Source organism: Coenobita brevimanus, chromosome 102 (assembly GCF_032717465.1).
Source record: "Coenobita brevimanus isolate Jiangsu-jjx chromosome 102, ASM3271746v2, whole genome shotgun sequence".
Lineage (NCBI taxonomy): Eukaryota > Metazoa > Arthropoda > Malacostraca > Decapoda > Coenobitidae > Coenobita > Coenobita brevimanus.
The window spans coordinates 32,105,269-32,130,578 of record NC_137055.1 but is presented as its reverse complement, the minus strand read 5'-3'; the positions used below and the strand labels follow the sequence as shown (position 1 = coordinate 32,130,578).

General features: G+C 41.6%; 1 protein-coding gene and 1 pseudogene across 1 annotated transcript in view; one reads left to right on the top strand and one right to left on the bottom strand.

Annotated features, from left to right (window-relative positions):
• Window positions 1-255: 255 nt before the first annotated feature.
• Window positions 256-12,422, top strand: LOC145415451 (uncharacterized; annotated as a pseudogene).
• A 3,622-nt stretch (window positions 12,423-16,044) lies between these two features.
• Window positions 16,045-25,310, bottom strand: part of LOC145415450 (retinol dehydrogenase 13-like) — a 188,449-nt gene continuing 179,183 nt past the window's right edge. The window contains exon 8 of the mRNA XM_080284727.1: window positions 16,045-16,149. Within this exon, the coding sequence (XP_080140853.1) occupies window positions 16,045-16,149 (105 nt within the window). The remainder of the gene's footprint in view (window positions 16,150-25,310) is intronic.

Sequence of the window (25,310 nt, the reverse complement as noted above, 5' to 3'; positions counted from 1 at the left end):
CCATCCTTCCACCACCAAACTGTGCAGCAAGGATGAACGAGTCAGGGCCTTGTTCACTGCCATGATCCAGCCCATAGACCAGGGAATCATAGAGAGTGCCAAGAGGCACTAAAGAAACTTCCATCTGCAGCAGCGTTTTGTTGCGACAGAGGATGGGATGGACCTGGACGATTGTGATGAAACCAAAAGCAAGAAAACCCAGCCGTATTTCAAGATTTACACCATTAAGGGTGCAATCTTCAACTGGGCACAGACATGAAAAAAGTGCCACTTGTCACACTGAGGAATGGGAGCAGTCTCCGCAAAATCCCCAATACTCGAGCATCACAGCATAATTTTGATGGGTTTGAGCTACCGAGGACTGCAGAATCGTTTGCAGCTGTAGGGCTGGAGAACCTTACTGCAAGAGTAGCTGGATGGGGATGCTGGTATGTCTGGCTACCATCACCAAGTGGAGGAGGAGATTGTGGCAGATCCCCATAAAGACAGGACACCAGCAAAAGATGAAGAAAAGGAGGAGGAGGAGGAGCCACCTGGACCATCTCTAGCTGCAGGAACTAATGCTGCAGACACAATCCTGAGCATCGTAAACAGAGCTCAAGGACCTTTTGCTTAACATTACGAAGTCATGGGCTCATCAAGCATGAGTTAATGCAACAGTAAAAGCCAAGGAAGAACCAGCCTAAGATCTTCCAAATTTTCAAGCCTCTGCCCTCTGCTGCTAGCAAGAGGATCCACAAAGAGTCAGAGACCTCCACTGTGTCTCTGGCATCAACTTCTTCGGCCAGCCAACACATTGCCTCAGGATCCAGCATTACAGCCTCCAAGACCTCAACCCCCAACACTTCAGGATTCTCTATACCAGACGTGACACCAGAACCACCTGAAGTCATCTTCGCCAAGAGTGATGAGTGAAAGTTTACTGTGTGTACAGCCAACTAGATGAGTGATAATGTAAGCAGTGTACAGCCATCCATACAGGTACAGTGTACAACATATGTTTCCTGCCTTGGATTGACATTACCCTCACCCCATCGTGATTGCTTGAGGTGTAATATCAGATTACAGCAATACTGTGGTAGTCATGAAGAAGTGCCATGACAAGGATGTGAAATAAGATGCAAAAGGGCGAAATTATAGGCCAAATTAGTGTAAAATGGGTGTAGTAGTGTTTATTTACAGAACTAGCATATGATACTGCAGTCGCTAATTTTCAGTTATGTGTTTGAATTCCCACCTGAAGGGGTGACCCTCCGATTTATTTTGGGTTTATTGAACCAAGTTTCCTGCCAGTTAGCACGATAAAGTGAGGGTTTACTCTAATGAAATAAGGTGAAAAACTTGACGACAGTGACATGTATACATTTTACGACATGGGCGTATACTTATATTATTTGTAAATAAGAATTAAAAAAAAAAAAGATGTAAGTGAATAAGTTTTTTTTTTTTTTTTTTTTTAGTAAAAAGCATGGTTAGAAAATAAGCGTCTGTTTTATGTATTCTCACAGAGTCAGCGAAAGAGCACAGTAAGCGAAACACTGTCTATTGCCAGATGCCTTAATCCCGTAAGGGGTGGCCATAAACCAATCGCCTCCATGTCACCCTGTCCTCCGCAGTTTCGCTGCTCACACCCCCCCTCTCTCATAATACACTATCTCTCCACCTTATCCTCGGTCTCCCCCTCCTTCTCCCCCCCTCTGTCTCACATATACTTTCCTCGTTAGTCTCTCGCTCTCCATCCTCTCCATACGGCCAAACCACCTCACTGTAATTTCCCAAATGCTTTCCATCACATCCACAAGCACACCACAATGCTCCTTCACTTCCTCATTTGTAAGTCCGTCTCTCCATGTAATTCCACATGATCCTTTCATATAACTCATTTTCACTGCTCTCATTCTTGACTTGTGGTCGTCGAACAAGGTCCAAGCTTCACTTCAATACGTTAGAGATGGTATCACACAACTATCATGCAGCGACTTTTATACTTCCATGCTTACTTCCCAATTTCTTATAACTGCTTTCAAAGAACCAGCAACCTTTCTTCCCTGCTGTACACTTTCAAGCACTTCATCCTCCAAACGTCTTCTTCCCTATCATAATTTTCCTGTTACACTAAGAAGACACATGCCCTTATGATTGTCAACACAACTTTTTTTTTCCCCTTTTCCTTTGTAATGGGGAATTATTATACCTCGATTTCAATCCTTCGGAACTCTGCCTTCCTCCTAGGCCAATCTGACATCGTCCATATCCATTCTGCTAGTATTTCTCCCCTATGCTTCAGCATTCACCACACACTCCATCAATTGCTGGGGCTTTCCCCATTTTCTCTTTCTTCATTGCTTCCACTACTTCCATCCTACTGATCTCTTCCTCTTTCCTCACCTTCTTCCCTCTCCCAGCCACTTATACTTGTATTACATTCATTCTCTGTGTTTAACAATTCATTTCAATGTTCTCTCCATCTGCTCACTTTTTCTCTCATCTCCACTAGCAATCTACCATTTTTATGTCACTCTCCTACAACCTTCTTTATCATCCAGTCTAACTCTCCTTACCTCCTTCCACAACATTTTCTTCCATTCCTTCCATTTTACACTCAAATTTCTTCCAAATTCCTTATCCACTCTCATCTTACTATCTCATAGTATCTTTTCACCTCTCTCTTGCTCTCTGTGTATAACTCTTTTCTGTCTCCCAACTTCCTCTCTGCCTCTGCTTCCTATCGACTCACTATATCCTTTCATCTTTTGTGACAGCTAGTTTCACCTCTTCATTCCACCGTGCTGTTCCTTGCACCCCTTTTGCCTTCTTCTTACCCCACACGCATTGTTATAATATGGACGTATATTTATATTCGTAAGAAGAATACTCCCCGCACACCATGGACCACTTTGTCACTCTGGAATGGCCGGAAAATGGGCGAAATGAAAAGCACCACACGTACTGGGTGTTTGAAACGTATTTCTTGACTGAGGAGGAGGCAGTGTGGTAGGGAGATGGAGCAGCGTGCAGCAACCTGCCTAGGCGGTAGTCGAGGCCACTAGACCTTGGATGCACATAGCCTCTTCGCATAGGCAAAATCTGCCTCTTCTCGTCACCTAAATTCTCAACGATTCCACCTAGCAGTGTTGGGAAAGTTACATTGCAAGGGGGAAGGGTTACTGATTATTTTGGTAATTAACTGATCATCATGAGTGTTATGGTTGATGAGATATGTGTGTGTGAAGATGACCGACAATGGCCAACATCATCATTTTATCACGCAAGGAGATGAGGAGCGCTTTTTACCCTCCCACCCCCAAGTACGTGGGTTAAGCATTAATTTTCATGTGACGTTCAACAATTAACGGTTATAATGTATGAGGCAAGAGAGTACTTGAAGATCTTGATGTGAGCTGCAAGACGACAGATAATGAATTTATGAAAGAATATATATATATATATATATATATATATATATATATATATATATATATATATATATATATATATATATATATATATATATATATATATATATAATACAGAACTATCATACTGTAGGTTGGTCGCTGGAGGTGCCCGCTATCCATATGATGGAATGCTGTCCTGAAGAGGCTTGTCACAGTGACAAGTCATATAGTTTTCTTTGACCCAGGAAACCAATAACTCCATCTGATATTAACCTTATAACCATCTGGGCACCTGATGATCTAGTGAGTTTCTAGATGCTTTGATCACATGTGGTCGATACGGTCTTACATTCGAAAGGTCGTTCGGGATTGTTGCTCACATAATGCACTCAGGAAAGTGCAACTGGTTACCGTCGCCTTAAATGCAAAGACTGATTAGCCTAGTCTCAGCCCCCCCCTCCCCCTCGAGTCCTGACGCTCCTAATGAAGCAAATATGGACTGGATGAAAGATAACATTATCTTAATAGTATTTTGTCTTAAGCTTGTGAAGAACACACACACACACACACACACACACACACACACACACACACACACACACACACACACACACACACACACACACACACACACACACACACACACACACACCGCTCGCCTGGCTCAGTGGTAGCGTTCTCACTTGCCATCTGGCAGACGGGAGTTCGCGCCTCGCTCAGGTTGCGAAAAGTTTCACTGATGAAGTGGGCGGTTACTCTCCCCCTTGAGCAAGGGGACGGGTGTGTGCGTGTGTGAAGGTCACAGCCTTGCCCTTAGATCGGACTATATGAGCTCTCAGCTCCCTTCCGGGAGGGTAAAAGCTGACGATCACGACCATCAAGTGATCCTGACCGACCCGGTGAATTACACACACACACACACACACACACACAAAGGAAAATTATTAACAGATTCTTGCAGAGAGCTACAAGAAGAATTAAATACGCCTCATGAATGGAGCAATAAATGGCAAATGGAATTTAATGTGGACAAGTGTTATATAATTAAGTTTGGTAAAGGTAAAAAAAAAAGACCAGATTATAAGTCAGGAAGTTCAACCCTACACATATCAGAAAGGGAGAAGGACGTAGGAATGATTATCAAAAACAGACCATCTCCGGCTGACCACATCAGTGAGAAGGTACCGTAACATGTACACACTGCATGCTAATATGAGAACAGCATTCACATATATAAGTAAAGACATGCTGAGAGAGGTAATAACATCATTCATCAGACCAACCCTGGAGTATGCATCTGCAGTCTGGAATCCTCATCTCAAAGAACACATAGATAAAACTGAAAAAGTACAAAGGGCCGCTAAAAGATGGGTATCAAGCTTAAGGGATCTAAAGCTACGGAGAAAGACTAGAAAAACTGAATCTACCAACACTACAGGAGAGGAGGAAAAGAGGAGCCATGATTATGCTATATAAACGCATCTCAGGGAAAGAGAAAATAGACATGAATCAATATACTGTATAACCTATGGGGAAGCATCAGCGAGAGGACACTGCAAAAAACTACATTAAAAGAGAGGCGATACAGACGTAAGGAAATTCAGTTACCCAAATAGGGCAATTGATCAGTGGAATGCAGTACCAAATGAAATAGTGTGTGCCAAAACTGTTCATAAATTTAAGGATATGTATGATAAAAATGGTTTTATACACGGGACAGTACGACTAGCTTGACTTATATCTGTAAAGATATAATTAGGTAAGAACACACACACACACACACACACACACACACACACACACACACACACACACACACACACACACACACACACACACTTGTCATTAATAACTAAATTAAGGATCTCAAGTAGTCATTCATCTTTTTCATCAGTTTTGTCATCAACAATCCATCAGCACACAACGGTGTCTTGGTCTCGACGACCAGTAAGTACGAAAAAGATGATTATGAACAGGAAATTAATTCGGAAAGTTTGACAATTGCATCAACTTGATTCATTTCTGAAAAATTTTATGCTTCAAAAGGGAAACTAATCCAGTGAATTAGGTCAGTTTTCCGGAAACAAGATACTTTTGCTTCCTTACTGATCCTGAGATATCCCAGGAGAGAAATACTATTGTTGACCCATTCAGTACAGTGTCACTAGGAAATAATGCTGTCACTATTAACCCCTTCAGTACAGTGACACTAGGAAGTAATGATATCACTGTTAACCCAAAGGCAGTAATGTTATCATTTAACCCCTTCAGTACAGTGACACTAAGGCAGTAATGGTAGCACTGCTAACCTCTTCAGTATGGTGACACTAGGCAGTAATGATGTCACTGAACCCCTTCAGTACGGTGACACTAGGCAGTAATGATATCGTTGTTAAACCTTTCAGTAGGTGACACTGAGGCAGTAATACGAGACTTAACCCTTCAGTTCGGTAACGCCTCTTTATATTTCGTTCCTGCTATTACCATACGAGCATATTACATTTAGCTAAGGACAGGAACCTTATCTTTTGAGAGATTAATGAAGAGCGCATGGAAACACTCCAATTAAAAGATCCTTACAGATTAAATACAGTGTAATAACTGAAATGAAACTTAATAAATTAATCACACTGTCCTGGCCAAGATTCAACCTCGAGCCCCCGCACTTATTACGCGTGCACGTTACCACTGAGCCAAAGAGGAGTCCTAGTTTTTTTTTTTTTTTTTTTTTTTTTTTTAAAGGAAGAAAGTGGGAAAATGAGGAAGGCAGAGGAAGAAAGGAAAGGAGGAAAGATGAAGGATAGAAGGCGCATAAAAGTTGGTGGGCAGTCCACCTTGCTGGGTCTGGGTGATGTTATTGTTGATTTGAGTTGTGTTTTTGGTGTTGTGATGATTTTTTTTTTTTTTTTGTGAGTTTGTTGGACTTATTTTGTATTGACTGTATGTATGTTGGTCTTGAACTAGCTATCTAGTTGTATATTGGGACTGGGGGGGGGGGTCTGTATTTTTTCCAGACTGCTTGGGAATAGCTTGTCATGATATCTGTTTTTACTGATTGAGTTTTGAATTAAATTTTGGTAGGAATTATTGTCTTGTTGGTGAAGGGATTCCCATATTTTAAGTGCTTGTTTGTGTACGCGTTGAGTGGTTCACTGTCGGTGTATTCACGTATTTGTCTTGTGATGAGAGTGTATGGTTATCTTTGTTCAGTGGCCCATCTGAGTGCTTTGTTTTGTGTTCTTTGTAGTTTCTTTATTTGGGTGTTACTTATTGTGTATTGGTATGGGTGGGTAGTCGAGAGTAGGGATAACCATGACATTTACTAAGTTAGTTTTAATTTTGATTGGGAGGTGTCTGAATCTAAACAATTTCCTCAAGGCTTACTCTCCTTGGTTCTCTCTGTCTTGTACGTGTTTGCTGTATCCATTACTTGGGATTTTAAGGCCTAGAGATTTACCCTGTCCTTGGTATTGAATTAAATTATTGTTTGTTAATAGTGGAGGGTTGTTTCTGGATCCTAGTGCTATTGGGGTGAATTTATTTACATTAGTTTTAATTCTCCATTGTTGTTCATATATATATGATTGATTCTATTAATTTCCTGCTCTGCTTTTATTTTCATCATATTCTTTGATTGTCCGGGGTAACCAATAATTTGGGTGATGTTGTCAGCGTATACTATGTTGAGGCCGTTGATAGAGGGGGGAGAATCTTTTGTGTAGAGAAAGATAGTGTGGGTGACAGAACACTTCCCTGAGGGACACCACAGCCAAGGGGAAAAGACGTTCCCAGGTGTTGATCAATGGATATTCTGGCCTTTCTGTCGTCCAGGAAATCGCAAAGTAGTTTTTCTATGATGGTGGGGAGTTCAAGCTGTAATATATTGTATTTTAAGCCCATATGCCAGACTCTGTTGAAGGCCTTGGTGATATCTCTGAGTATTACTTGGCACTCCCCTATCAGCTTTGTTTTGTGCTATTTGTTCTGTGGCTATGGCTAGTGCATGGGCGGTTCCTAGACCTCGTCGAAAGCCGTATTGGTGTTTATTGTATAGGTTTTCGCTTTCAAGATGAATTCTTAATCTATGATTAATAACTTTTTCCAGTAATTTGCTCGGTACCTTCAGTAGGGATATTGGTCTATAATTTTCCGGCAGCCTGGGAGATTTATTAGGTTTTGGGATGAGCTTGATGGTGGCTTTCTTTCAGGTGTCCGGAAAATACCCAGCTGAAAACGCTGCATTGAAAATATTTGCAAGGTTATCTATAGCAATTTCTGGTAGTTGTTTTTATTAATCCACTATTACCAGGGCTGGCTTTTCTAATTTTGTTTAAAATGTTTTTGATTTCTCTCGAAGTTATGGGGGATGTTAAGAGTGGGTTGCCTTGCTTTAGTCTTCTTGGGTCTGCTTGGTTGTAGGGTGTGATGCGGTACAAGTTCTCGTAGAGGAAATCAGAGACCATCTGTGTAATGTCATCATCACCTTCATCTTCATCTTCATATATTCTACTCCATATGTCTCTGTGTAGTCTTTCTTGATCAGCAGATGTGTAGTGTCTGTTGTTGTTATTGTCTAGTAAGTAGTGTGTTTTTGGTGTGTGATTTCCGGATAGCTGATTTAGTTTTTTTCCGAAAGTCTGGTGGGTATTTGTAAAGTGTTGAGAGATGATGTATTGTGTAGTACCAATGAGTGTTGGATTCTTCAAGTAATGTCTCGTGTATTGTGTCCCTGAATTCTATGTATCTGTGATAGTGCGGGAGTGTCCATCCGTACCTGGAGCTGTGGTTTCTTAGGTAATTGAATTGAGCAATTAGGTTCTGTGTATGCTGGATGTGTGGTGTGTGTGGGAGGGTGGTGGGAATATGGTTGTTTTTGGCCCTGTTGATGGTGGTGTACCAGTGCTATATTCCAGCATCTTTTTCTTCTAGAGAAGCTTCAGATATTTCCTCATATTCTGGCATATTTTGAATTATTTCCTCTTGGAACAGTTCCCAATTTGCTCTTGCGAACCATGGTCTGGGAGGGGTAGGGGTTAGAATGGGAGTTGTAGAAATGGTGAAGATAATTGGTATATGATCGCTTGTTGTTAGTGGGCCTTGTTCAATATGTGTGTTGTGATATGTTCTGTAATTTGTTTGAATTATTTCAGGTGTGGTGGCAGCGTTATGTGAGTAGTCTGTTGGGAAGTGGGGTCCTAAGTGTTGTATTATTCCATTGCGGATCATGTGATTGATTTGTTTGCCGTTTATATTTGTGGTTCTGTATCCTAGTATGGGGTGGTTTGCTTTTAAGTCTGCGATCATATACACTGGGATGTTCCTACGGAAGAGTTGGCAGAAATCAGCTGTAGGATGGTAGGGTCTAGTAGGAGGTTGGTAAAGAGTTGAGATGATGATAGTGCCTGTATTGGTGTTTATTTCTATTGCTAGGAGGTCTGAAATGAAGTCATCATAGATTTTGTGTGGGACCGAAGTTCTAATTGCAATGGCTGTTGCATCGTGGATGTTCTCTGTGAAATTTGAGATATGGATCTCATAGCCCGGTATTCTCAGTGGGTTTTGATCTGTTGTTCCATGGCTGTTTATGAGGATGATATCTGCTTCTAGTTTTCTGTAGATGTTGCTGAGACCTAAGCTTCTTCCTCTCCAGTGTAGGACGTTATGTTGAACTATTTTTATCTTCGTGATTGTCGTGTGTTGGTTCCTTTTTGTGCCTGTATGCAACGCAGGCTTTTATACACCCCATTACATCCATATATTCTCCCCTTGGTAATTAATTTGGTGAGTTTCCAACACACAAGGTAGCGTAGCATCGGAAGCCACCATGGGGAGACTGCGAACAATATGGGAGCCCTTTGATTATTATATAATATATTATAAGTCACATTGTGCGAAATGTCCTGACGGGGAATCGTCCATGTTTTGACGGTGAATTGACTTTACGGGGAATTGTCTCGGAACCGTATGTTTGGGGTGAATGAGTCAACTGTTCGTACAATAAAGAAGGCAGAACTTGGGAAGCAGTGATGGCTAGTGCACCAGACTGTGCTAGAGTGTCTCCACCTATGCCTGTGCTTGTCAGTTTTCAGTGTTAGGGATTACTGTCTTGTAGTACGATGTTTGGCTGAGAGGTGACGATAACAGGGGGACACACATGAACAAGTTGAAAAGACAGTGTATTGAAGGGGTGGCGGGACCTGAACCATAACAATTCCTGCAAGCCGGGGCCGCCGTCTTGCCTGGGACAAGCGACGCTGCGACGGTCACCTTGCGTGTGCCTGGCGCTCAGTGTTACCAGATCTCCATTGCCAAATTATGCTAGACTCCATTTAAAATTATGTTGAAACCAGCAAAATTATGCTACTGGGGTGATAATATTATGCCAACTTTACGCTAACTTTCAGAGTTAGATTTGTTTTTCACAGTGAACTGTCATACAGCCCTCAGTAAGCATTAGTAATAGCACAGGTCAACTGCACTGCACAGATCTCATTGCATTGGTAATAGTTAGCACAGGTCAACTGCACTGCACAGATCTCATTGGTGATAATACTGAATAAGAACATAAAACTGACTTTCAGTTGTAACAGATTAAACAAGGCTAAACATTTTTTGACTGAAATGAGATCGGTATCATAATCCTTCCACTGTCTACATAATATTTGCTTATGACCATTAGCTACCAGCATTTGAATGAAAAAAAAGAAAAAAAGTCCATCACTGCACTTAGCCACTCTACTACAAGGAATTACGTTTGTTAAAATTTCTGTTATTAGCTAATAAAGGTGACTGAATAAGAAGATTAGCCCATGATCACAGCCAATTAGCAACTCATAAACAAGACTATTTTTTTTTTTATACTGAAGCTCCTTAAAACTACACACTAAACACAACTGTCTATGAAACATGGAATAATAGCTACTGTCGTATAAACATGACTGTTTATTTCCATTGGATTTCTATTACTGCTTTCATATTCCACTGTTATTTCTCTCATTTTTCTCAAATTATTCTATATTCATGCCAAATGTACGAAAATTAAGCCAAAATTATTTTACATTCATGAGTATGCCATATATTGTGCTAGCCTATGAATTAACCTCCGATTATGCTAAAAATATAAAATTATGCTAGATCTGGTAACACTGCTGGCGCTTTCCGATGACAAAATCGTTATAGCGGGAAATTTATTGTAAATCGAATTTTGGGGTGGAACTTTTCTATTATCGTTGTAGCGAAATATCGTAAACCGAAACATCATAAAACGAGTAATGACTGTGTATAGAGTCCCGGTATTACCTCCTAGAGTCTAGACTGTCTCGCTAAACCCCTCTGCTCTTCTCTCTCCCTCTTTCTACAACCTCTCGCCTCTGTCGCTAGCCTCCTTCTGCCTGTCTAATTCCTCCTTTCTAGTGTAGGAGAGCTTGTGTCACGAGTACTGCCCATGTGTGAAGTTTCTAGATGCCTGTGTGTCTGTGTGTATGTAGCACTTCTAGTGCACATCTGACATTCCTTTATAAATCTAGCAGACACATTTCCCTTTCCCACACCTACTTTGACTGGTGTTCCTGTCTCTTATGATTTGTATTATTTTAATATGGAGTCCTGACACATGAAGCATCCGACTGTGACGCAACAGACCTGAGGAACGATTTCATGAGGACGACTGCTGAGGAAGTGGGCTCTACCAGCAACTGCGACATCTTCAGGCGGGTAACAAAACATCATCCACATGGAGCAGAAGTGTCCTTCCCATCTGCCGAGCGCAGCATGCTTCAAGCCAAGCACCGCATTCAACCGAGGCAGCCACACACTGCAGAGGAATGTGCCAACATTCTGGAGAGCCCAGAGGCCCAGGTTTTCAACGGAAACCTTAGAGCTGTCATCAGAGATCAGGGAAGTGGCCATTTGGCAATGATCTTTTACTCTCTAACACTGGCAGCACTGATCACCACAAGTAACGAATGGAGTATTGACAGTAATTTTTACACTGTGCCAGCACTCTTCTACCAGCTCTTCACATTGCTTGGCATTTACAAAGGTCATTCACTCCCACTCATCTTTATCTTGATGATCTCAAAAGTCTCAAAAGTTGTATGATCTTGCAATGCAAAAAGTGAAGGAACTCATCCCCAACCTGAATCCCGAACAAGCAATGGGTGATTTTGAAAGCAGTTCTGGTAAAGCAATTCGCTCTTGCTGGCCACAGGTTCAGACTTGGGGCTGTCATTTCCACTTTTCACAACTGTACAACTGTACAACGACAACAGGCAGTTTAATAAGTGGGACAAAAAGATCATGACACTAAGTTATGTGCCGGCCAACCGGATGCATGAAGCAGTTAACTATTTGTTCTAAGAAAATTTTGACGTGAATGATCATTCCCAGGCAAAGATCACTGCATTTAAAACCTACATCACAGATTACTGGATTGGAAAAGTCACGTCAGAACGGCTCTCTGTCTTCAGTTTTGGTCGTGGAACTAATAATGATGCAGAGTCATAGTACAGCAGACTGAAAGCCACTGTCCGCCAGCAGTGCCGAACATCTACACTTTCCTGACACATTTGAACAATCTGGTAGCAGACACAATTAAGGACTTTGAGCTTCTGGATGCTGGCTTGGAGATTACTTGTCAGAAAAAGAAATTTGTCAGAAACACTGAATGCAGGCAGAACTGCGAAGACAAATTCCAGAATGGAACATATGCATTGACCCAATACATCAATGCTGTCGCTTACCTCTGTTTCAGCATTCCAACATCCTGGGGACAGTTCTGATGAGAGTGAGGATGAGCAGCAAGGCCCTGACAACAACGGAGCTGGTGCACAAGATCTTCCTCCCGAACTTCAGTACAGCATCTGCCTAAGGCGAAGGGAAAGTACAGTGGTTCTTCTGCCCAGCCGACACGCTGCCTTCTGTGCAGACTGCATAGTTATTCTTGTGGCAGCAGCAGATAATAACTACCCTGCCAAATGTCCCACTTGTACCATCATTCATGACAGGCTTGAGGTATTCATTTAAAAAGTTCAATTGAAATGAATGTGTTCACGAAATCCAATTTTAAAAATGCATGTCCCAACCAAGTGAGCAATTTTGGAACTTCACAAAAATCAGCTGCAACCGAAAGCCTACTGACAAGTGAATTATTGCTATAATCTGGTATATTTAACTATCTTGTTTTACAGTTTCATTTTGTATACGTATCTTTTAAAAGAGAAATAAAACATTTTCCCACAATAATATTCTCCAGCGTATTTTATTCTTTCTTGCATAATGCAACTGTGTTTCCTCCGCATATGACAGTGTAACTGTTGGAGTTACGCCGGATGCACCATTTTGTGTAGGAGATATACTGGGTACACAGTTTTTGTGTAGGAAATGTGCTGGATATTTGTTTTTGAGTAGGAAATATGACTGACTATGTGTAGGAAATGTGGCGCACTCCAACTTTTGTTAGTTTTGTAGGAGATGTGACTACGCCCCGAACTGGAGCGCACTAAGAGATGTGGTTAAAGTAATTTTTGTTAGTGGGCAAAAAGCGAAGTCAGCATTTGAATGCTTTTACTACAGTGTACAGCTTAGCAAGTTGCTGTCTTTCTGAAGACAACTGCGGTAAATGTCCGGTAAGCAAATTAGGCATTCGTTACATTTCGTCAGGTACTGAACAACATGTCAAGGATCAAGGTTAAAGGCCAAGGTCAACATATAGTTTTTAATAGATTTAGACCAAACTTTATGGAACAACTGTGAGTAGGACAAGAATAAAAGGATTCACTTTTGATAATCAGTCATATGACAAAACCATTGGAAAAGGTCAAAGGACAAAGTCAAGGGGTATGTTCATGTCAAAGGGTGTTGATCTGGTTTAAACTAAACTTAGTGGAAGAATTAAGGGTCTGGCAAGAATGAAGAGACTCAATTTTGAGAGCAATCAGTCAAAGGTCAAGGTCACAGGGCAAGGTCAAATATTGACCTTTAAGTCAATGAAAGAACAATATAACTAAAACAGTTTCGATCTGAATTGGATCAAACTTGGAGGATGAGTTGAAGAACAACCAAAACCTGACTTATTGTTTCGAGAATAATACAGTATTTCATAAGCCAAGATGACATGACAATGTTAACATAAACCATTATCATCCTATATAAATCAAACTTAGTGGATAAATTTACGTTAAAACAGTGATAAGGCGATTCGATTATGAGAACAGTCAAACAACTCTCAATGTTACAGGGAAAGATGGCAGGTCAAGATCAAGAGGCGATGTCCACTCAAAGACATTGCTCTTATTTGATCCAATGTTGGTTAATGGTTAAGAGTCGGGCAAGAACGAAGTTATTCATCTTGAGAGTAATCTATTGAAGGTCATGATCACAGGTCGAAGTCACCTATTTGTTAGGAATCTACATTATCAAAGTGCAATTCATAATAGATAACAACATAGATATCTAGTCTTATCATAGTGCAACTCATAATAGATAGCAACATAGATGTGTAGTTTTATCATAGTGCAACTCATAATAGATAGCAACATAGATGTGTAGTCTTAAAAACATGATAATCAAGCTAGGTATGGGAATGGAAATGTGTTTACAAGATTACAGTAAAGGAATGCCAGATGTGCACCGGAAACGCTACATACACACAGACACACACAAACTACTAGAACTCGCACATACGTCCAGTACACTTGACACAAGCTCTCCTACACAAGAAAGGAGGAATTAGACAGGCAGAAGGAGCCTAGCTACAGAAGCGAGAGGTTGTAAAGAGAGAGAAGAGGGGTCCAGCGAGAACTTAGCTAGCATATAATTTATACGCCCCTGTGTAATACAGTATTCAACTTAAACTTTCCCTTTTAAGATAAACTACAATCAAGACCCAGTATCCATCTTTAACTTCTCCTGTCACCGACTACAAGTGAACTGAAGTTACTTCCTCACATAGTTACTCGGCTACGACTACTATATAATCAGTTTTAAGACTCACGTATTATTTTTGGTGGCTGCTATCTGTTATAAGTTGCACTATGATAATGTAGATTCCTAACATATTTTGCTGATCAGTTGGTAGGCACGCGTGTTGCCATCTCTGAATGTCTATTGTAGTTTACTTTCACGTAAATCTAAAATAACTAAACCCCTTGGAAATTAATACCACATTAGTTTCTTCACTACAAGATTTATGCTTACCGCGTTAAAAATGAGCTATAGGCCCATATTCTGTATATATCAAGGAACAAGGTTTTTGTTTAAAGTAATCGCTAATAATATCCACAGGAAATATATTGCAGCACTGGCACCTCGACTGAATAAAGTTTATGAACAATACACCTACGTATTCACCAGGGAATTTAAGGTTAAACCAAATAATGTTTCATTGCCAAAATTATTTTTCATTATGAAATTTGCCAGTCTGGTTACTAATATAACCAGATGGCAACCATAGCAACGGACCACTGGCGTCTGGCGTACACCAGACTCAGACTTGACCAATCTCGTCTACCGCGAACACGGATATGAGTACCAAGCAGCGTTTGGAATACCTCAGAAATGTATCGTTGCTACTGTTTCGCTACTCTTTCTAAAAAGTACTGGACTACAGGTACTCGCTACTGAAAAAAGTAGCTCAGTTATGTTGCGTCTCTAGCCGCTACTCCCAAACTGATAAACAGATTATCTGAACAACAATAAATTATACGAGCCAAAGCTCAACCTTATCTAAACAGGCACACTTCCAGTCGGACAATATCCATCATGACTCCCATCACCAATGTGTTGCACAGAAATGGCCCTACCCAGTGAGACGCGAATATACCTAGCCAGCCCTGCTTCAGTTCTATCACAAAATACAACTGTCAAACAACAGACTGTGCCCTCAGTGCAATGCAGCCCACCACATCACAATACACTTAATTTACCTCAGTCACGCAACTTTCACCGCACATACAATCCTTCAACATGTGCTCAGTAAAAGATCTATCTAGTGCCTGGCAGAAGTGGACGGTTTCCTGCAGTCCACTGGAACAACAGCAACACCTTTATCATCTGTAATGATATGTCATCATCAAGCTGCTTATAGTCAGGCACAGAAGTCCTGCTACTATTTCTCAGCATGCCCATCACTTTCCTCCCTGATACATTGTTATCAATGAGATTCATCAATGGTAAAGAAATATTCAAAGTTTCTTTCAGCTTTGGAGATTACTGGGCAGAAGAAAGTGAGAAGCAAACGAGGTGTTAATTATTAGACGATCCTGTATCCCCTGCCGTATATTCATCATGAACGTAAAGGTAGTATAGCTGATGGTATTCTCTGCCTCAGAGAAGCCTGTCCATGAATTGTTGTTGGTCACACCTGAGTGTTTCATTCTGGGTCAGAGCTGCTTAATACAAATGAAAAGTGGTAAAATTTAGTAACTGTGTGAAGACTCAGAGCGAACTGCAACACAATATCAGGAAAAGATCCAAATGCAGGAATGTGTTCAATCTATGATGTCTACCGTGAATTTTATAATTTTACTATCAACAAGTGTCAATATGAAGGTTGGCAATGTATTTTATTAAAATGTAAAATAGTTGGTACAAAGTGTGCTGCTGTCACCCAGAAGAGTGCCTCGATAGTGTGAACACTGTGGTGTTGTTAGTAGTGCTTCTCCTCGGGTGTAAGGTTGACCAGGCGCTCACTAATGTCCCACAGCCTCCTGGCCAGGTCGGGGTCCTGGGCTAGCTTGGTTGGCTCACTCACCTGGGGAAAAGATAGAGAAAGAGACATCATGCTCACACTCAGAGAAATGGTAGGTATTTTCCTTATGTCGAGGTTTTCTGCTGCCAAATGAACGGTCACGACCAACTGTAATTGGTACTGCGGTGCTTTACAGAGAACATTTTGAGTGCTCATAATAGCTTAATGGTGGTACTTATTTGAAGGCTTGACTATATCAGTCAGTCTCGTCCGGTTTGCATAGTGGTCCCAGGAGGGATAATGACTACTTTGATCGACGTCGTGGCCCTTACAGCAGCATTTTAACTGTATTCAAATAATGAACTGAGCGGAAACGATGTCCATATACGAGTAAATCAGTTTATGCATAACGCGACAAGTGAGGTAATGTTCAGTGTTTATATTAACCCATATTTAAGCATTACAAAGACGGTGAAGGAACGTGATACGATAACTGTGCATTTAAAGTATATATGGAGAGTTGATAGGACAACAGAACTGCCGATAATATTCCATGCAGCACTGCTGCGCAAAACATCGAAAGTTGAATATATGGAAATGAAGAACTCATTTTTTGTGTGGACTGTGATTTTAGTACTAAATATAATACTGTTGAAAATTGATAGCAGCAGGACAGCAATACTGATGAGAAGGCTCTTGATGCGTAAAACTTTGTGTAGAATGTGAAAATAGGAAGGATCTCACTGAAGAATCGCTAAGATGCAAGAGAACATTTTGAGCAATTCTGTTGATAAAACCTGGGAATATGTTTATTCTAAACTCTCATCCAACGTTTACAAACGACATTTCTCCAGCTTTCATTAACCAATAAGAAATGAGGGGAGAGAAAACGGTCACTGTTAGTTTTTATGCTGCATCTAGGGGTAGGACCAGTAAGGCAATAACTTACCACGTCAAACCGGCAATGGGAGTTTTGGTTGCAACGTAGAAAATACTCTACGACAGTGAAATAAACTTCACAGTGTTTAGTATTAAGTCATATTTATATATTCTTACAACTACTAGACATGTTCAAGTCAGGGGAGACCTCTCATATTGGTGAAACTAGAAACTGACGTCGTTTTCGACTGGATTCTTGTTATGGCCACCTTTTTTTTTTAGATGCTAATTTCATCATGCCATTGCTTTCTCTTGTTCTGCTTCTTTTCCTTGTGCCATACTAATCTCCTCTTCTACCATGCCACATATCATCTTCCCTTCGAGTGGCCATTACCTTTGTTTTCGAAAGCAAGGTGCTCTGTTACTCTTTCTTTGTAGTCCCACGATGTGGTTCGGATTCTGTGATACTTTGGCTGGAGCAGTGGATTGTTTTCCCTGTCTCTATGAGTTGGGTGTAGACCGCCTCAAGGCCTTGGTATCAGGCATTGGTGTACAGTTTAAATGGTTTGGAGAAATCAGGGTAAGTGATGATGGAAGGAAGTGATGCAAGACGACCAGATTGACTTAAAGGTCCATTGGCAGTGGGGTGTCCTGCTAATGGACAGACCATTCTGCAAAAGACCATGAACATCCAGCAATGGTGATAAAATAATTAAGTTTTGGTTATACGAAACTACCCTGGGGAATGAACGTAGCCTACTTCTGTGGCATCGGCGGATGGTTGCTGGGGAGATATGGCAAATACTTTCCCTGGCAAGGGATTGATACTCTGCCAAAATAATGTAGCCAAAGAAATAGATGATATGTCAGGCAAGGATGCATTCTTCCGGTTTTTAGATTAAGTGGGTTTTCCAAACCCTGCTGACTACCGAACTGAGGCCATGGTGTTGTTGGTGCAAAGTTGCCACCAAGATAATGACGTCGTCTTAGTATACCAGACAAGTATGCCAAATTAACTAATTTAGGCCAGCGCCCATTAACCTGATAAATATGCACGCCAATTAAATATATGAATGAGCAAAAGTTTAATTTGATGTATCATTTGTCTGTGGTTCAAGAGACTGTTTTTTTTTTTTTTTTTTTTTTTTTTTTTAATTGTGGGCGGAGACTGCCGTGCCAATATTTAGACTGAAGGCCCATGGTGGTTGTGCATTGAACCTAAGGCAGACTCATTGGACTTGTCACTGCATACAACTGGTTGCACATCCTTGATTGTTGTACTGTTTTGAGGAAGGTATTCTACGAAAAAAAAAAAAAAAAAAATCATGTCTTCTTCATGCTAAAGTTTTAGGGATGACTGTGGGCTTTTTGATGGTTTTATCACTAAAACTGTAGTATTTTTTTTTTTTTTACTTACCTAAACTTCTCCCGAAGAATGGGGATTCTTGTGTCGAGGCCAGAGGAAAGCTTCGAATTTCTCGAGGTGAGTCTGGAATTTGACTTATTGTATGGGAAAGTAATGAGATATACGGTATGATGTGAGAAAAACTGAGGCGGACAATAGGTGTCACCTCCCTCAGACAGTCCTAGTTGTAAGTCTGGTGAGGCTACTGAGGTCAGTAGCATGTCTGGTGCGTCCGATGAAGTGGAAGAATACATGTTTGTGCATCAATAAGGAGGTGGTGGCCAAGAGGTTAAAGGTCGCCTGTTGTCTGAAGTGACGCGAGACTGAAGATGGGCTGTTTGTTGAAGTGAGTTTCATTAAAACAGAATTTACTGATCTTCCCCAAGACCCACAAACATGTCATTAAAAACTCTATTAATACCAATACACCAGTCCTGTGAGACAGCCTAAGCGTGAAGTCCGTATGGACAGTGAATATTTGTGCTGAAGTGATAATATGTGACGGTGTATGTATGCACGTAGGAAAACTGCTGAGCCACAGGGAACGAGCTGCCAAGCATATACCTAGAGTCAGACACATATAAAAAGTCTAAAGTTGCAACTCGGCGGGAAATCGTGGCCGAAATTATCGTTGAAAAAGAAGTCACTGGCCAGCCTGATTATGGTATACGATGCAGCGGTGATGATGCTGTTAATGTTTGAGAGTAGCGGTGAAGTGCTACCAAGGACTTTCAAAGCTAAATTCACATTGGTGGGAAAGTCAGTTTACGTTGATTGCTGTGAACAAGGAAATGTCAATGAAAATTAAAGAAGACGTGTGAGGCAAGAATTCGCTCCACCTGAGTCGAGAAGAAACTTAGACAGTAGCTTTAGCTATTTATGTGCAAGGAGATGGAAAAGAGACAGGTAGTACTTTGAGAACTCATCCTCTCATTGTATCCGCCAGTACACGTCCTTATGGAATAAATCTCCTCATGGTGAAGCAGGTGCGGGAGACGTGACCTCGTTCTCCACATCAGTGTACTGGATGCTGTGGTGTTGTTGTTAGCTTTGTGGAGTGCATCTCGTGGGTATATGTAATGGTCCAGGTGTTGGCTATGGAATGTGGTGGTATGGAGTGGGTGCACAGTAGATTAGGTGGTATGAGAGTGGGCGATTTTACCGTAAATCGGTGGGAGAGATTGTGGACCATGACAGAATGGGGGATGAAGCTTATTAGAAACAAAAATTTGGAGAACATAGAGAGAGGCAGGGAAACATGAAAGAGGAGTGGTAGGAAACAGATGCAGAGTGTGGGTCTTGGTATTTCCTGTTTGGAGAGGTTGGTAGGCTTGTGGAAGATGGGGTCTAGGGGTTGATGGTTAGATACGTTTCCATTATCATCGTAATTACTTAAGTGTCATCCTCCACGACTGGTACCCGAAAATGGCGAAGTGGTTACAGCATGAGTTGGGAGAACAGTTTTCCGTCCATTCGTCTCTTTCTCTGCGCTCTGGCGGCCATAATTATTGACAAATTTTGGTGACTGAGGTGTCAAATGAATCCTTTCTATCTTACAGTGTGCCCTCATCGGAGTGGACAACACGCCCAGAACAAACCTAAGGTCACAATAACCAAACACGTTTGTATTTGCCAGAGTACAGACATATAACATTGGTATCACAAGAAAGGACGATCAAAATGCTGTAGTTTATGCCCTCATCTCATTTTGATACAATCCATTCGAAAGTGGCAAATAGCATAAGACTTTAAATACGCGAGTGTCTTGATAACTTATTAGGCTGGCAGGTAGGGAGGTCAGTAGATAGGCAGGTAGGTAGGAAGATATGTAGGCACGGAAATAGTCAGAGAAGTAGACAGAGAAGTAGCCAGTGAGGTAGGTAGGCCAGGAGGCAGGTAGGTATGCAGGTATGTAGAAAAGGCAGGTGAGTAAGGAAGTAGGTGGCACGTATAGCTAGTATAGCAGGGCCGGATTTATTGGGGGGAGGGGGTGGGACTAGAGCAGTGGTTCTCAACTGGTGGTCCATGGTGACTTTTTGGGTGGTCCGCAGGACGTTCAGTATATTTAGTAATAAACTGGAGATTGGCGTATATATTTTTTAATTTATTGAAAATTCAGTACGAAAAATTTTATCAAAGTAAATAATTGGCCTTTCATTTTATTGTATTATTCCTACTGATTATTCCAGTATGATTGGTACTTACCCAAATTTGTCAACACATGCAGTCAGACGTCTTCTGCCATTTACATCAACTTCCATGTGTGAGGGCAGATTTTCATGTTTGTTGCACATTAAGTCCAAACAGAGGAATCGGCTTGCAGTGGAAAGCGATATTCATTGTGCGTTATCAAGTACCACTCCTAACACTGAAAAGCTTGTCAGTGAGAAGAGAATCCAAAAGTCTGGTTGCAGAGAAAAATATTAGTTGTATACTCCTACATAATTTCAAAATTCTGTTTGTTAGAAATTAATTTCACAGCAAAATGTTAGAGAAGTATTCATGTATTTCCTGGAAATTATGTTTGGAAGAATATATTTCAGACCAAAATGTCAGCTGTCTACTATTTTATATCATTTCTCGAAATTCTGTTTGTAAGAAATATATTTCTAACCCAAATGTTTGTTGTCTATGCTTTATTTATCATTACTCAAAAATGAAATGGTCCACGATATTTTTTTTAATTGGGCTGGTGGTCCATGGCCTGAAACGAGTTGAGAACCACTGGACTAGAGGCAACTGCCCAGGGCTTCCACCACTTGAAAAGCCTCCACCAACTTTGTGTTATTTTGTAAGACGCCAGGGACGGATTCAGAGGGGGCCAAAAGAGGACGCAGGCCCTATTACAATTAAAAGGGAGCCAAAACATCCTTTGGCCCTCCTAAGTAGTGTCATTTTCCACCTTGGTCTAAACTCTAAAGGACCCTCACATGATTAGTATTTACTGACGGTATTATACTGCCTGCATTTTAATTGCTGACAACCACCACCTCACACTTTCAGGGTCTCTGACAAACCTCTCAGTCAGTAACACCATTTTACGTGCCTTGCCTCTGTTTCATCCTTGTTTTACTTGGTGATCGTCCATTAATTTTACCGCTCTGTTGACGTTTTACCGCTCTGTTGACGACAGTTGTCCTTTGACACCGGATTATTTTATTCAGCTTTGGGGTGGCTTTTCGCTGTCTGACGGTTAAGACTAAAGTAACTGTTACTTTTGGAAAGCTTGAGTGAAAAGTGAATGGAGGTGTAGCTCCTTTTCTCTAAGCGTATCTGTGGTATTCCTGTTTTTGTATCCTACAGTTGCCATTAGTAGTAGTGGCATGGAGCAAAGACAATGATGATGATGATGATGGTGATGATGATGATGAGGAGGAGGAGGATGAATTTTCTGTGTGATGATTACTGATATTGTTACCTCGCAGCATGTTTAGGTTTCTTATTAGCCTCAGTTACTACTTAGGCTCCCATGATTCACTCACCTGAATAAAACGTCTGGCATTAACTTCAGCGGAATGCTAGCATTGGCAGGAACATGAGAGTGTTAATGAAGACAGAAATGATTTTTTGGGGTGTCACTGTTTGAGGAGTTGAACCACTACAGCTACCAGCAGATGCAGGGAACGTGCATGGCATGACCATCATTTACAGTTTGAATATTTAATTTTAATAGTAATTTCCCACTGTCAATAAATTTTGACAGTACCAACAATAATTTTCAACTCGTCAATCCAGTTTCCATCAGTACCGACACTCATCCTTACACGAACAGCATTGTTGTCAAAATTAGAATTCTGTCATTAACAACTGACTGTGTGAGGACAGCTTAAACAACTCGGCCGTTCAGTCTTAACGATCGAGGACAGGTTTTCACGGGCTCAGTCACTCTAGTCTAACCTCAGACTGAGACGGTCGTTGCTCCTTGTGTACTTAGAAGTACTTAAGGAGAAAGTGGAGAAGGCACTGGAGAACATGAAGCATGTAAAGGCAGCTGGAGTGGATAATATGTTGGTTATTTGCATCGAAGTTTTTGAAGAAGGGAAGGGAGAATGTAGTGACTGGTTATGTATATTGCGTAATGTGTGCTTCGAGGTAGAAGAGCCCGGCTGAGGGGGGTCACCTTGACGTGGTAGCGGGGCTTGGAGCATGGCTGGCAATGCCACCTGCTCTGGAAGCCTGCCTAGCTTTGTAGGGTTCGGCACCTGTGGGTCTTGTGGACTAAGCTCCCCCCCCCCACACACACACACACATCACTGGTAGAGGAGGCCTGCTGGTGATATTGCTCATTGCTGCCCATCCCCCATCTTCGCAGGGCTTTTGCCTTCTCACTTTGGCGAGTGTGGCATCCCCTAATGCTGGAAAATGGAGAGTCCTGGGGGTTGAGCAATGTTGCACGTTGTGCCCTGCAGCTAGCAACACACGTGGTCCCCTATTCTGGTTAGACGGGTGGCCTGGTTGGGCTCGAGCAAGTCAAATAGCTGGTCACTTGTTGACTAGGGTCAAGTGGGCACTGGGGGGCTGGGTGACTCCTATCGTCCTGGAGTCATCCTTGTCTAGGTCCCCCGGTGGTTACTTTCGTATACACCCTCACTACCTCTGAGGTCGCCAACGGTGTTTTCTTTGCAAATGAACGTGTAAAGTGTTCAGAGTGAGTGCAGCAGCAGAGTTGTGCAGTTACACGTACACGGAGTTTTGGGAGCACTTAACCCCACTAGACAGCACAGAGGCATCACCTGCTTCGACAGTCACTTACCCGTTTTACCTTAACTTGGTCTAGAATTGCCCCCATTTTCCATTATATGACATCCCTTTGTTGGGCTCCATGATGGATGGAGGGGTGGGGGAGTAAAGTTGTTCTTTGTTGTATATGGCAATGTTAAATAATAAATTTGTTGAAGTCTCTGTATCTGTCCCTGGCTTTTCTGACCCACGATCTCTTACTGCCACTCTGGAGCCTTACCAGGCCCCTGGGGACTGTTTTCCTTTGCCCCAGCGTCCAAGTGAGACTGGGAGGCGTTCTCGTCGGGTTGGTGTGACTCTGGGGTCAAGCTCGTATGAGAAAAAACGTGAGTCATATGTAAAATATCTAGTTCTGAAATCCTCCATAGATAGGTTAAAGTTATACTTGGACATTTGCACCCTGCCGTTGTTTCTGGTTGTGGCCGTGGGTCTAAAATCTCTTCCCAAGGGGGGTGGAAGCACCCGTGCTGAGGAGTCCTTCCCAAAGGAGAGATCCCGTTTACAGGCTCTTTTCTCTGTTGTTGGTAACGATGTTTCTTGTGTTCCCCTTGCTACATATGTAGTGCAAGTAAGTTAGGTTAAGATGTAATATAAGTGTAACTTAGTTGTAAGATAGGTGTAATTTAGTAATTAAGAACAATTTAGTATAAGTGTGAATAATTATAATCTAGTATAAATGTATTATAAGAATAAAATAAGAATGATTTTTGTATTGCAGAGATAACTTAAAAGTGAACATCTATGTATTTTGTAGTTCGCATTAAGTATTACTTCAGCCGACCACACTCCCCCATCCCCTCCATACACTTCCCTCCTCCATAAAATATGCTGGTAGCGAAGTTAGACAAACATTTAAATTGGCTTAATCTTCATAACCTCTTACTTGAGTAAATTCAAAGATATCTTTCGGTCTTAATTCATTTTAGTGTTAGGAATGCTAATTGAGAAAGTGCCAGAAGGGGAGAAAAAGTCCATAGTATTCTATATATTTAGTTACCTCGAAATCGTTCGTTGTACATTCCCACGCTTGGTTAAACTGACAGAATAGCATCCGAACATCATTACGAAGGCTTGATATTAAGTGATGTGATCATTCTCGATACTACTCAAATTTTCTCCATCGTCATGTACTCTTGGTGAGATACGATAAGCTCTAAAGAAGTCAATTCCCAAATGAGTGTTGCGAGACATACTTGTTAACGTGAAAGCTGTAACCGGAAGTTAACATCCTCGAATGCGATCGGACTGAGGTATCCGAGGTTATATAAGGTGTGGGCGAGCATATAACCAGGGCACACACCACAAAGCCAGCCAGGAGGCAGGACGTGTGTGCTGGGCAGTCCCCAGGTCCTGTCCTCCCACCTTACTGTTTTTTTAACCAGCCCATACCCCACTGACCGGGCTAATGTATGGCCCGGCCTGCACTATAGGTGCAGGGAATCTTTAAACGAACGAACGTTATAACCAGGCCTCTAAGGCCCCCCTTCATGGAAATCGCAGGCCTCTAAGATTTCCATGAAGGTGGGCCTTAGAGGCCTGGTTATAGAAGGTGGCAAGGGTAGGCATTTCTGTTAGGGCTAGGGTTAGGCAAGTCCCTCACGGGGCAGTGTCGGGGTTCTCTCACGACGCCCTTTAGAGGGCGGGGAGTTAGGCCCCCCAGCACTGTAGGGAACCGCCGGATCGTAGCTGATAATTTATTTATCCTGATCGATTCCTTCGTTGTTCTTGTTTAAGTATACATACCAGTTTACACTCATACACTCATGTATATCTAAGTATACATGTGTGTATGGGTGTATGCATGTATGTGTGCTACTTAGAACTATGGAGCCCACTTTAGTCCCACCCTGCCATATTTTCTCAAGAGTTTCAGAATGCAATGTTTTATAGTGTTTCTCATGTGAATCTGATAGTCATTTCTGTCGCAAATCACTCGTTTTCCGTAACCCCCCCCCCCACTGTACCAAAGTTATTGGGGGAATACGACGAAAACGAGTAATTTTCACTAAAAATGACCACCAGAATCACATGAATAACACTAAAACATTGCATTCTGAAACTCCTGAGAAAGAATAATGGGGGACCTGTGGGAAAGCGTGGTTTTGGGTGGGGGAAACACGGAAAATCGAGTGATTTCCGACTGGAACTGGTATCCAAATCAAAAGAAAAACACTAAAATCCTTCGGAAAAGTATAATTTT